General features: G+C 40.7%; 1 protein-coding gene across 1 annotated transcript in view; it reads left to right on the top strand.

Moving 5' to 3' along the window:
* frem3 (Fras1 related extracellular matrix 3) overlaps positions 1-12,400 on the top strand; it is a 174,859-nt gene that overhangs the window by 122,457 nt on the left and 40,002 nt on the right. Inside the window, exons 7-11 of the mRNA XM_069923127.1 lie at positions 6,610-6,759; positions 8,611-8,820; positions 8,937-9,134; positions 11,347-11,511; positions 11,591-11,773. Coding sequence (XP_069779228.1) covers positions 6,610-6,759; positions 8,611-8,820; positions 8,937-9,134; positions 11,347-11,511; positions 11,591-11,773 — 906 coding nt within the window. The remainder of the gene's footprint in view (positions 1-6,609; positions 6,760-8,610; positions 8,821-8,936; positions 9,135-11,346; positions 11,512-11,590; positions 11,774-12,400) is intronic.

Raw genomic sequence — 12,400 nt, 5'->3', positions numbered from 1 at the left:
TGTTTCTGATCTGTCAGACAGGCATTTGGGGATTTTGCTTCATTATAGGTGGCCATTTGCCCCGCATGTAAAGCCGCATGTTTAGGCAATATGCGGCGGTTTTGAGGCCACCTGGATGTGCAGGAGGCACTCTTGAGGCGAGCTACGTAACCCTCCTCCGAGAGGGATAATCAGCTCAGCTCAGTGATTCCCCCAGCCACCTGAATGCAGCTGGCTGAAAGTGGATGTTAAAGGGTCAGGCTGCTGATCACAGCTGACACTGGGCAGGAGCTGGAGTGTGCTCAGAGCCGCATCCTGTGCAGCTGTGTCCTTCAGATGGCCAGCGTTGTGCTTTAAACGCTGCCACCTGAACAGCAATTTAAAGGGCCGCTCTGCTTCTTCAGGTGCATTCTTAGCATCAAATGCACCTGAAAAAGCCTTATGATGAGAATTCTTCTGTCATCCACAGTGGAGGTCTTCCTTGGGCTACCAGTTCCTTCGCAATTACAGAGCTTACTACTATGCTCTTTGTCTTTCATTGGCACAACTTTGATCCTCATGTAGAAAAATAGCAATATAAACTCCAAAGGTGATCAAAAGCTTAGAAGCAAGCCTAGATCTCTTATACCTGCACCAATGAAGCAATTAACATACCTGACTACTCACAAACACCAAATGTCCCAAACATGATTGTGCCCTAAAATGAGGGGACTATGTATAGAAAGGACTGTAATTTCTTCATGATTTTTGTGTGGGAAGGGAACGTTTTGATGGGTTCAAAGAACAATGAGTCTGGACACAGGGTGAACACAGGAAGGATCTTTATTTAAACACACCTAAGGGGTTTGCAACAGGGATAAACACACTCGTACCTTCAATTATAAAACACAGTATAATCAGTCATATTGGACTTAACACTACTGATACTGGCAAATCTGTACAGACTTAGAAGCACAGTGCAACTCAGTCACATTGGATTTAACAATACCAATGCAAGCAATTATGTACAGATTTATAATAACCAAGGATTACAATACGCTACCTGTTTTTCCTTGTCTAATTGGGGCATGGCTCCAATGCTATCTAACCGTCCTGATCCCTGTGAGGTGCACAGCATTGTCCACAGATCACGAACTGGAGTTGAGCAGGGTTCGTCTCAGCACTGAAGAGCCAAAAGAGAGAGCGATTGTATGTGGTGAACTTTATAGTACTGTAAGCTTAAAGGTCTGACCCAGGTAATCATTAGGTGATTAAAGGGCTTTATGGTCAGGTGTGTTCTAATGCGTGAGCAGAGTCTAACTTTGATTGGCAGGTGATGCAACTTCTGACTAGGTTCCAGACAGAGCGGTCACATGGCCCTCCACAATGCACACCACAATAGTCCAGTCAAAATGTATACAAATAACTTTTAATAAAATCTGGAATGTGGTCTTTAATCACATGAATTGTTTGTTTACAAATTTAAAACTGGAGCACAGGGGTAAATAAAGAGAAAAAGTGTCTTTGTCCCAAATATTATGCAGTGCACTGAAAATAACTACTAGTTTAAGAATTAAATTACATTTATTTTCCTTTGCTTTGTTTTGATTAAAAGTACCGATGACAAATGTAGAGGCTTTCACGACTAATTAAACCATCTTTTTAAAAAATTTTAGAGATACATCATAGTAACAGGCCCAAATACACCCATGTGACCAAATAACCTACTAACTCCCTATCTTATTAGAAGCTCATTTTCTTCATCACCTCCATTGGAAAACATCCAAAACAAGTTATTTTTCAATTGAAGATGTATTCTGGGAGACTGAAGTCATATCCTCTTTGACATTCGGAAAACCAAATATTTTGTTCATTGTCAGCAGGGTAGAGCCATCCGGTGTGATTGCATGGTATTACAACAGTTGTTGGCATCAAGCAATTTGTGGGCAAAGATTTTAGCCAAGCTGGAGAATATTGCAGGCTATGAGCAACTCAAAAGTGTTGTTATAGTATAACCACTAGAAACCAACAGATACCCAGACGAGGGGTACTTTATTCAAAGAAAGATAAGCTAAAAGTGACGAGCAAGTCCCAGAAATTGATTTGAATTCAAGTTCAAATTTATTATCTTCTGATTGCACAAGTACAACCTAACGAAACTGCATTCTTTCACATGTTATGTTCGTGTTAAGTGTGGATTTGCTTGGAACAATTAATTTTTGAGAACCATTGTTAGATATGGGGTGAGACTTGTCAAGCTGCAGTGGTGTGCCAAGAGAGATGTAACTAAATCCTGGAGAAGTAAAACCGCCATAGAGGTAGTACATGATAGACATACAAACCTCAGATGTATTTCTCCTCCATAATTCTACTGTGTGTTGGAGGGTAGAGCAGAATAATCCTCGCCAGTAGATGTACTTCACCTAATCAAGCAAAGTAATAGATGTAGTCAGGGCATTGTACAGGCCCTGCTAAACCCTATAACCCTCTCCTTTCATCCATGTGTCTATCTAATAGTCTTTTAAAGGCCCCTAATGTTTCAGCCTCTACCACCACTCTTGGCAAGGCATTCCAGGCCTCAACAACTGTGTAAAAAAAACTTACCCCTGATGTCTCCCCTATTCTTCCCTCCCTTAATCTTATCCATATGTCCTCTGGTGGTGCAGTGAACTGGGATTCACTGGTAGTGTGTTGTGCTGATGGCTGGCCTTGCCTTTCAGCTCCGCCCCCATCTGCTCACATAACCCTGGTTTCCCGCCTAAACCCAGAACCCTTCTGAAGACTACTGTAGAACCCTACCATTAGCTATAAGCTAATAAAAGCATTTGTTCTCCCTCCATTCATGAGAGCTTTTATTCACATGACAAATGGTTGTTATTCCCACCCTAGGAAACAGGTATTGGCTGACCAAACTATCTATGCCTCTCATAATTTTGTAGACCATAATCAAGTTTCCTCTCATCCTTCTACGATCCAAAGAGAAAAGTCCCAGCTTTGCGAATCTTGCCTTATAAGACATGCCCTCCAATCCAGACAACATCCTATTAAATCTCCTCTGCACCCTTTCCATAGCCTCCACATCCTTCCTAAAATGAGGCGACCAGAACTGGACACAATATTCCAAATGTGGTCTCACCAGAGACTTATGAAGCTGCAACATGACTTCTCTACTTTTGTACACAATCACCCTGTTAATGAAGCCCAGAATCCCATAGGCTTTTTTAACTATCCTATCAACCTGAGCCACTACTTTGAGGGATGTATGGACATGAACCCCAAGATCCCTCTGTTCATCCACACTCTTAAATAACTGACCGTTAACCCTGTACTCAGCTTTTCGATTTGTCCTGCCAAAATGCATCATCTCTCACTTGTCTAGATTGAATTCCATTTGCCATTTTTCTGACCAACACTCTCTATGTCCTGTTGCAACCTCTGAAAACCTTCAGCTCCATCTACAATTCCTCCAATCTTCGAGTCAACATGGCAGAACAGTCCACTGATCAATCCAGGCCAAACTGTGAGATACAAGGAGTGATTGTCAAAGCTTGACAGAATGAATTTAAACCTCCATGCAATGCAGCACTGGACAAATTCAGGTTTTCAGGAGGTGTCAGTGAATGGGGAGGTATTTCACCATGTACTTGACTGATCTGAAGTTGCTGATTGAAAACTAATTTTGAAGATTCAGATCTTCAAGTTGAGTTGATCAGAATTTGAGACGCGGGACTCAGGGAGCATTGATTGAGAAAATGAACCAGACAGATAAAGAAAAGTATGTTGAATTCTGTGGGCGCACAGAGCTGTCTAAAATGTTGGATTAAAATCAAAAATTCTGGGACTCCTCTTTGGTGGCAGAAATCGTTGTTATGGCTTGTACACTTGTACAGGTACTGGTGTAGTAGATATAGCTGGTACTGGGTACCTGCTGTTCCCACAGGAGGATATGGTCAGTCATATACATCATATTTGACATCAGTGAGAAGTGAGCAGGTTTAATGAATGTTGGAATACTTTGACCATTAGGCTGTGCTTAAAGTCATCAGTCTATTGTCATCTGATTGGACAAGTACCAACCTGACGAAACAGCATTCTTCAGTCCTCAGTGCAAAGCACACAGACACAAACCAGACATAATATACATACAGACAAGCAATACATAGTGTGAATACAAGTATTAATCTTTACAAATAAATAAATAAATACTGTTTAATCAATATGAGAGTCTCGGATGGCTAGTGTGAGCAGTTCCTTTGGTCATTCAGCATTCTTATTGCCTGTGGAAAGAAACTGTTCCTCAGCCTGGTGGTGCTGTATCTCCTGTATCTCTTTCCCGATAGGAGCAGCTGAAATATGCTGTGTGCGGGATGGAAGGAGACCTCAATGATTTTGAGTGCCCTCTTCAGACAATGATCCTGCTATATAATGTCGATGGGGGGCAGGGTGACTCTAGCGATCCTCTCTGCCACTCTTATGGTCCTGTGGTTCGACCTTCGATCTATTTCTCTGCACATCTGCACCACATTTTGTTGCAGCCATCAGAAGGTTGACATAATGGAGGCTGGTAGCCTTGCTCACTTCACTCTTCTCAGGAAGTCCAGAGTCACTCTTGTGCCTTCCTGACAAGTGTGGAAATGTTGAGTGTCCACAATATGTCACTAATTAAGTGAACTCCAAGGAACTGTTAGGTCTGCTTTGTTCATGAATGAGTGAGTCAGACACCAGACTGAGTCGAAATCAAGGTTCTTTGTTCTTTATTACCGGATTGTAACACTTGCAACTAACAGTGTTAGTTGGAGAAGGCGCATTCTGCCGTTATCAGCAAGTGGTGTTTTTTTTATACCTCAGGATACGTACTTAGTAAATTATCATACCATGACATTGTCCAATGAATAAACTGTTGCTATCCTTCTCTGTTAGTCTGCTGCACATCATTCTTGTTAGTGCAAAGCTTATCTTGAGTGTGCAAGGTCACATCTGCATTCTGTTACTCCTTAGTACTGGGTGACTCCTTCTCCGGTCCCATCTCATGATGTTTTTACCTTACAGAACTTGGTGCTCTCAACTCTCTGCACTACAGAGTTGTTGATGTATAGTGGAGGATGGTTGTTCCTGATTCTCCTCCTGAAGTCCACAGTCATCTCCTTCGTCTTGTCCACATTGAGACTCTGGTTGTTATTCTCCCAAAGGAAAATACATATTACTGAAGCTATTTTTATACCTAATACTAAGCTGAATCATGTTGGTTAACCAGAAAACAAGGGCCTACCCCTTTGACCAAGATCACTACAAACTGTGCAACCATTGCTGCACTTTGGCTCTTTGCATCCAGCTGTTTCACTGGTTCAAAATCCTACCATCCACTGTGTGTTGTGGAAAGCAATAGTGTCTCAGTGCAGGGGATCTGGCACCAAAATGATCCTGATGGCCTTGACAACTGCAAAACCTGGGGAGTAGTTTTATCAACTGTCAAAGTTGCAATTGACTTCACTAGTTTACTGTCTCTGATATTCAAAGATAATTATTTTTAAAAAATGTCAAAGCACAAACTATAATATACTAGAGGTCATCTCTTTAAGGTGAGTGGAGAAAGTTAGGGGAAGTGTCAGTGGTGTGTTTTTTACACAGAAAGTGGAGGGTTCCTGGAATGCACTGCCTGGGGTGGTGACAGAGGCTGGTACAATAGGAACATACAAAAGACTCTGGGATAGCCACATGGGCGTAAGTAAAATAATGTGTTATGTGTGTGATGGAGGAAAAAATTAGATTGTTGTTAAGTAGGTTTACATAGGTCAGCACAACACTGTGGGCTGAAGGCCCTGCACTGTGCTATAATGTTCTATGTCTATTTTCTATAATATAATTAAGTAAAATGACAAGTTTATGTATTTTAATAGGTAACTTATTTCCCTCTTAGTCTCCTAAGTCTTTCTCTATAAACCCAATGGTCTCAGAACTTCAACCAAATTCATTGCAGGATCCAAGATCCTTAAGTAGATTTCCAGCAAAACTGGACCCTGCTGTTGAGATAGTATGTGTCCTGCCAGAAAAATTCTGCTCAATCCTGTCCATTTAACCAAACAAGGATACCCCAGCTATGACTGAAGTTATTGATCTCTCTGTAGCTGGAGGAGGGCAATTTTGGAGCACAAATGCTGCAATGTTAATCTCTTTGATTACTGATAAGAAATTTATTCTAATCATGGAAACTGATTTGTGTAATTCCATCCTAAAATTGGCAAGGTTTAAAAGAGTGACTACATTTTTTTTTGTGCTTATACGAAAGAAAGGTTCCAGTTCATTTAATGCACTCATTAACCTTGTTTATGTTAGTCGACAAATTTGATTGACAGCCCAATTCAATGAAGCTAATTACAACATTAGAGAGGGCTGGTAAATGACATAATTATGGCAACAGGATACTCTGCTTTCTGCAGCATCATAGGTGTGTGATTTTTAAAAAAAAAAGCTTCTAAATCATCCCCTTTTGCTACACTATCTGGGTTTTCTTTTTGATCAAAGATTGCATTCAGGTTTAATAAAGAAGTTGCTGCAGCATGAATGATAGTGCGAGGCTCTGAGGATCATTTTGTTCTTCCACATTACTTCAGTTTTCACTTCCTCTTGCTCCTTTTCAATTCCTATGTGCAGAGCCTGCATTCTATTTTGGAGACCAGGATTACCAGGTTGATGAAAGTGCAGGTTATGTGGAGGTGCGGGTCTGGAGGACGGGGACTGACCTGTCAAAGAACGCAACAGTCACTGTGCGATCCCGCAAAACAGAACCAACATCAGCCAAAGGTGTGTGAATGTACAAATCTAAAACGATATTTCCTCTGTTGCTTTATTCATTTTGTCGGTCGAGTCTGTACACAATGTTAACATTTTGTTATTCGGGGAGTGTTTCTTCCAAAACCTCACAAGTGTTGTAACCTTGCACAAGTGCTTGTTGTTTATGTAGAAGTTTGAAGAGGTTGCTTCACTGTCAATCTAGGTCCTCTTCACTTCACAACAATGTTTGCTCAGTCGAAGTTATGGAATAGAATAGGAAGGAGGAGTTGATCTGGAGGATAAACACCATTCATGATCTATTGGGCCAAATGGACCATTTTTGTGTTGCTTTGTAGTTTTGATTTTCCTTTTTTTTGGCAGTTCAGAACTCAAGACTACTAAGATCAATTGTGGAGATATCCGTCACTGACAGAAACATAATTTTATCTCAGCAACCTTTTGTTTTGTTACTCTTAACTACACACGAACTACAATGGAAACCAGTGTAATGGTCTTTGTGAAACTATGCACAACAGAGAGCAGAATCCAGTCTGCTATTTGGCTGCTTTCACCTCTGCCTCTAATTGGGAATTAATGCCAGACAGGGGCTGCATTCTCAGGGCCTAGTTTACATTTTAAGTTTAAGCATATACATGACCGATTAATCTTCAGGTCAGTGCACATTGCTATACTATGAAAGGAAAATAAACTAGGCCATGTTTTCCTTAAGAATCCATATGGATTGAAGAGCTTGGAGAACGTGAATGGTTAAAATTATCGGTGTGAGTTAATAAGTCAATAAAAATTGAAACAAAGTACTGGATTTAAGTTCTCAAGGAAAAAAACTTTAAAAAAGTTGCTCTGTTAAAATTATAGAAAACTTTAAATTTGATCATACTCATCCTAACTCTTTATTAACAGAAACGTCACTAAACTGTAGAGATGGTACAAAAATATTGACTAACTGAGCGTTTAAACAATTGCAACATGGATTAAATAGCTGGGATTGTTTTCATGAGTAAAAGAGAAACCTAAGGGCTGACCTGAAAGGGATCTTTAAATTTTGAAGTAGCCTGGTATGGTAAATTTAGGTAAAGCAGAGAGAATCTTGCTGAACCATCAGCAGGTCAGTTTGAATCCTGCATATAAAATTCAGAAATGTAGTGAGTGGCACATGCTGGTGTTGTGTACCAATGGTCTGGTGTAAGAGTGAAGTCCCCACTCACTGGAATAGGCAATTCCAAATTGGAAGGAAAGTCAGGTTAGGTTTTGTTTTTAATTATTTCATAGTTCTAATGATTTCAATTTTGATGTTATATTTAGTGCTTTAATTATTTGCCTGCAATTATTTATGTTTCTAAATTGTAGTCCTGATTTTGACAGAAACCAAGCTTCAAGCTTTTCCACCCATCTATTCCTCCTCTCCAAACCTTTCAGGCCATCAGAGAGCAGAGCACCAGAAATGATCACTGTTCATGGAGGCTGTAAATACATAAATAGCAATACATTCTGGAGGCCAGAGCCCAAGTTACACTGAAAACTGGAGATGTGCAAGAGGCAAGAATTAGTGATCGTGGAATCAAGTTCAGGAGAGGGAAGGCAATGCTCAAGTTATTCATGGTTCAATTTAATTTGTGTATTTTATTGTGCTAACCATGAAAGCCAATCACAGGAAAGGAACAAAAAATAAATTTGTATGGTTCCAAAGAGGACTTGAACCCACATCTTCGCTACTTAGAACTTAGTGCCATCGACTTTGCCAGATGGTGTTTAACAACTTAGCATCCTCATACAAGGTATTTTTAAACACTTCCTGTGTGTCACTGCATGAGAACCATGCCTTCTGTGTCACAAATTGTTTGATTTCATTTTCTTTACAAGCTGGAGTTGATTACGTTGGGATCAGCCGAAATTTGGACTTTGCTCCTGGTGTCACAATGCAGAAGTTCCGTGTTATAATTCTGGATGACCTAGGGCAGCCTGACCTTGAGGGGCCAGAGATCTTTGAACTTGTACTTCGTATGCCAATGCACGCCGTGCTTGGTGAGCCTAGCAAGACGTTGGTCACCATTAATGATTCCATATCTGACTGTAAGTACTGAGGCATGGAATCGAAAACCAGCCCACTTGCTGATCTGCTCAGATGGGTAATCTGATCTTTTTGAACTTTAAAGGAAGGGTCTGCTTCTTTTTTTTTGTGTCTTCAGTGCCCAAGATGCAATTCAAAGTTTCTCAGTATGTACAAAAGGAAAAGGCTGGTCATGTGACAGCTATGGTGTACCGGAGTGGTGACACCAGTAACACATCCACAGTCCGCTGTTACACTCGCCAAGGAACTGCTGAGGTCATGAGAGATTATGAAGAAAGGCCGAACACAGATGATTCCATTGTTACCTTCCTACCTGGTAAGCAATTAACTCTGACATGCAAGTTCAGGAGAATTCTTCAGTCAAAAAATGTACATGATAGTTGGTGTTCCACTACAAACTTAACACTCTACATCATATGATGGATGACAGGTTAGGGAGGAGAAATATTAATGAATCAACCTACCGCTCTTAACCATTCTTTTCATCACCTGGAGCATTTGCATGTGGTGAGATGGGAGAGATGGAATGAGTGTCAAAGCAAATGCCATATGAGAAAAAAAAGATGCATCCATATTCTTGAAATGTCACGTGGGATAGAATTCTTCAGATTTCCAGCCAAATCTCCACTAAGAAACTCCAAGCAGATGACAGATTATGTTGTGTTTGGATTGTATATAGATATGTTTCTGGGAGATAAATTGGGGCAGTTTTTTTTTCAGTGTAGGTCACATACAAACACTTTAAACCAGATCTTATTTACCCATGCTAGACAGGCTAGTGCCAAGATGCTTTGCAAAAGCTTTGGAGAGTAGCCAAGAGACATCACTAATGGATTGTTGTTTACAAAAGACAATAGATGAAAGAACTCATCAGAGATGCAGGCTATCTGGAGTGTCTGGAACTTGTTGTTCAAAGAGGGTCATGTGGTTTTGCAAACAGAGAGAGTCAAAAAGGCTTTTTCTCAGAGAGAGAGAGACAGAGATCACTTCTGCAGTTTTACAGTCAGCAGTAGCAGCTGGGACTGGACCAGGGCAAGCTTGTGGAAAACCCCATTTGGAAGACGGGTTGTGAGTGCTTAGTTCAGCCTGGTCAAAGCCCTTGTGGTTCATGCAATAAGAGAGGACTGGCTGCCTAATATTTCACTTGAAATAAGAGAAACAAAAAGGAACTCTATGGTGACCTGGAAAACCCTGATGAGCCAAGTTTCTTCGGCAAGACATTGAACTGGCTGGTTACAAGGAATCAGTTGTGGGTGTCCAGCGAACAACAAATTTCTCTCCGAAAACCAACAAGAACCTTCTTGAGCGGTAACCATTTACCTTCGAAGCACCAAAGCCTGGTGAACCTGATAAATGTTAAATTCTGTGCACAGTATAAGAATTGCCTGATACCAGTGAACTTGGAAGAATGAGAAGTGAGATTGGACTGTGAATCATAGAAATTTTCTAAACTTCACACATTACATACATGTGCACTTAGAATTAGAAGGGTGTTAAGTTAGGTTAGTTAATTCAATAGTGATAAGTTAAAGTGTGATTCTGTTTTCATGTTTAAAGATAATTAAAAGCAACTTTTGTTTAATTAACCATTTATCTTGGTGAATATCTATTGCTGCTGGGTTTTGTGGTCCTCCACAGTAAAATGGAGTTTTCAATGGTTTGACTCACTTCTCAGGCATTTGAGTTTCTTCACTGCTGAACTTACAGGAGGAAACCTGTAACAGTCCAAGTGGTGTTCCCAGACCCATCAATTTAAGATTTATGACCAAAGTATGCTTTATGAACAAGATTCTCACTATGAATATTCTTTTGCAATATTTCAACAGCTTGCCAGTTCAATTATGCCTTGTCAAATACACTCTTCTTTCTTTGGCTTGGCTTCGCGGACGAAGATTTATGGAGGGGGTAAAAGTCCACGTCAGCTGCAGGCTCGTTTGTGGCTGACAAGTCCGATGCGGGACAGGCAGACACGATTGCAGCGGTTGCAGGGGAAAATTGGTTGGTTGGGGATGGGTGTTGGGTTTTTCCTCCTTTGCCTTTTGTCAGTGAGGTAGGCTCTGCGGTCTTCTTCAAAGGAGGTTGCTGCCCGCCAAACTGTGAGGCGCCAAGATGCACGGTTTGAGGCGATATCAGCCCACTGGCGGTGGTCAATGTGGCAGGCACCAAGAGATTTCTTTAGGCAGTCCTTGTACCTTTTCTTTGGTGCACCTCTGTCACGGTGGCCAGTGGAGAGCTCGCCATATAACACGATCTTGGGAAGGCGATGGTCCTCCATTCTGGAGACGTGACCCATCCAGCGCAGCTATACTTTCATTATTCCCCTAATCTTGATTTTTTTAAAAATAGTTTTATATTTAATGTTTTGAAAGTGCATTAAACTTACTCATCATATGGATTCAGTTTTGATCTCCTTTGACTGAATTATTTATCCATATCATAATACCAGGGCTGTGGTTCTGATCAGTGTTTTGAAAGGTGATGACCAGAAGCATTTGCCAGGATTTAATCTGATGGTGTTTGGTACCTAGGAGAGACAGAGAAACCCTGCACAGTGGTTCTGGTGGACAATACCATATACGAAGAGGAGGAAGAGTTTCGGTTGGTTCTCGGTGCAGCCCACAGTGAATCCTCGTTTGGAGCTACAGTGGGAGAACAGAATGAAACGCTGATCAAGATCCAGGATGAAGGAGACAGTAGGTTTTCGATGCGTCTTATCAAGGCTTTCTTTTCAAAAGGAAGTTGGTGACCAATGCGTCTCTTTATTTTTACTAGAACCAATTATAAGGTTTTCTGAAACAAAATACAGCGTGCAGGAGCCTCAGAACCCTGGAGAATTAGCAATTGTGATAATCCCTGTGCTGCGATTGGGTGATACGTCAAAGGTCTCCATTGTACGGGTTCACACCAAAGATGGATCAGCGACTTCTGGTGAAGACTATAATCCACTATCAGAAGGTCAGAGACATGAGTTACTAGCTCTCTTGGTAATCTGTAATAGATTTCATTTGCAATGTGGTACATATTTTATATTTAAAGTCCAGATTTTGCATGATTAAATTAGCAAGAGAAAGATAGGAGCCATTCAGCACTACTTCATTATTCAATACGATCATAGCTAATCATTCCAATTCAGTACCTCATTCCAGCATTCTACCCGTGTCCCTTCCTCCTTCTAACCCCTAGGAGCAATATCTAATTTCTTCTTGAATGATTTAACATCAGCTGTTTTCTGTGGCAGAGAACTCCTCAGGTTCATCACCCTACAGGTAAGGAATAACTGTCCTTATTTCAGTGTTGAGCAGGTTTCCTCTTGCACTTTGACTGTACCCTATATTACAAGACCTCCATTTTGTTCCCACACACACACAACACCACACAAACACATGTATATACAGACACCCCTACACGCCACACATGTGTGGTAAGGGAAACAGCTCATGGGCTGTTAAAAATGGGAACAGAGCTTTTGAACAGTTTTTATTAATGGTTATGAGGGACATTTAAAAATGATGAAAATAGATTCTTTGTTCTTAAATTTTTAAATCAACATTTCAAAAAAAGTAATCAAAACTCAAAAAAAAT

The sequence above is a fragment of the Narcine bancroftii genome, chromosome 3 (genome assembly GCF_036971445.1).
Source record: "Narcine bancroftii isolate sNarBan1 chromosome 3, sNarBan1.hap1, whole genome shotgun sequence".
Lineage (NCBI taxonomy): Eukaryota > Metazoa > Chordata > Chondrichthyes > Torpediniformes > Narcinidae > Narcine > Narcine bancroftii.
The sequence above is the reverse complement of the archived record's forward strand: the minus strand, read 5'-3'. Positions and strand labels throughout refer to the sequence as shown.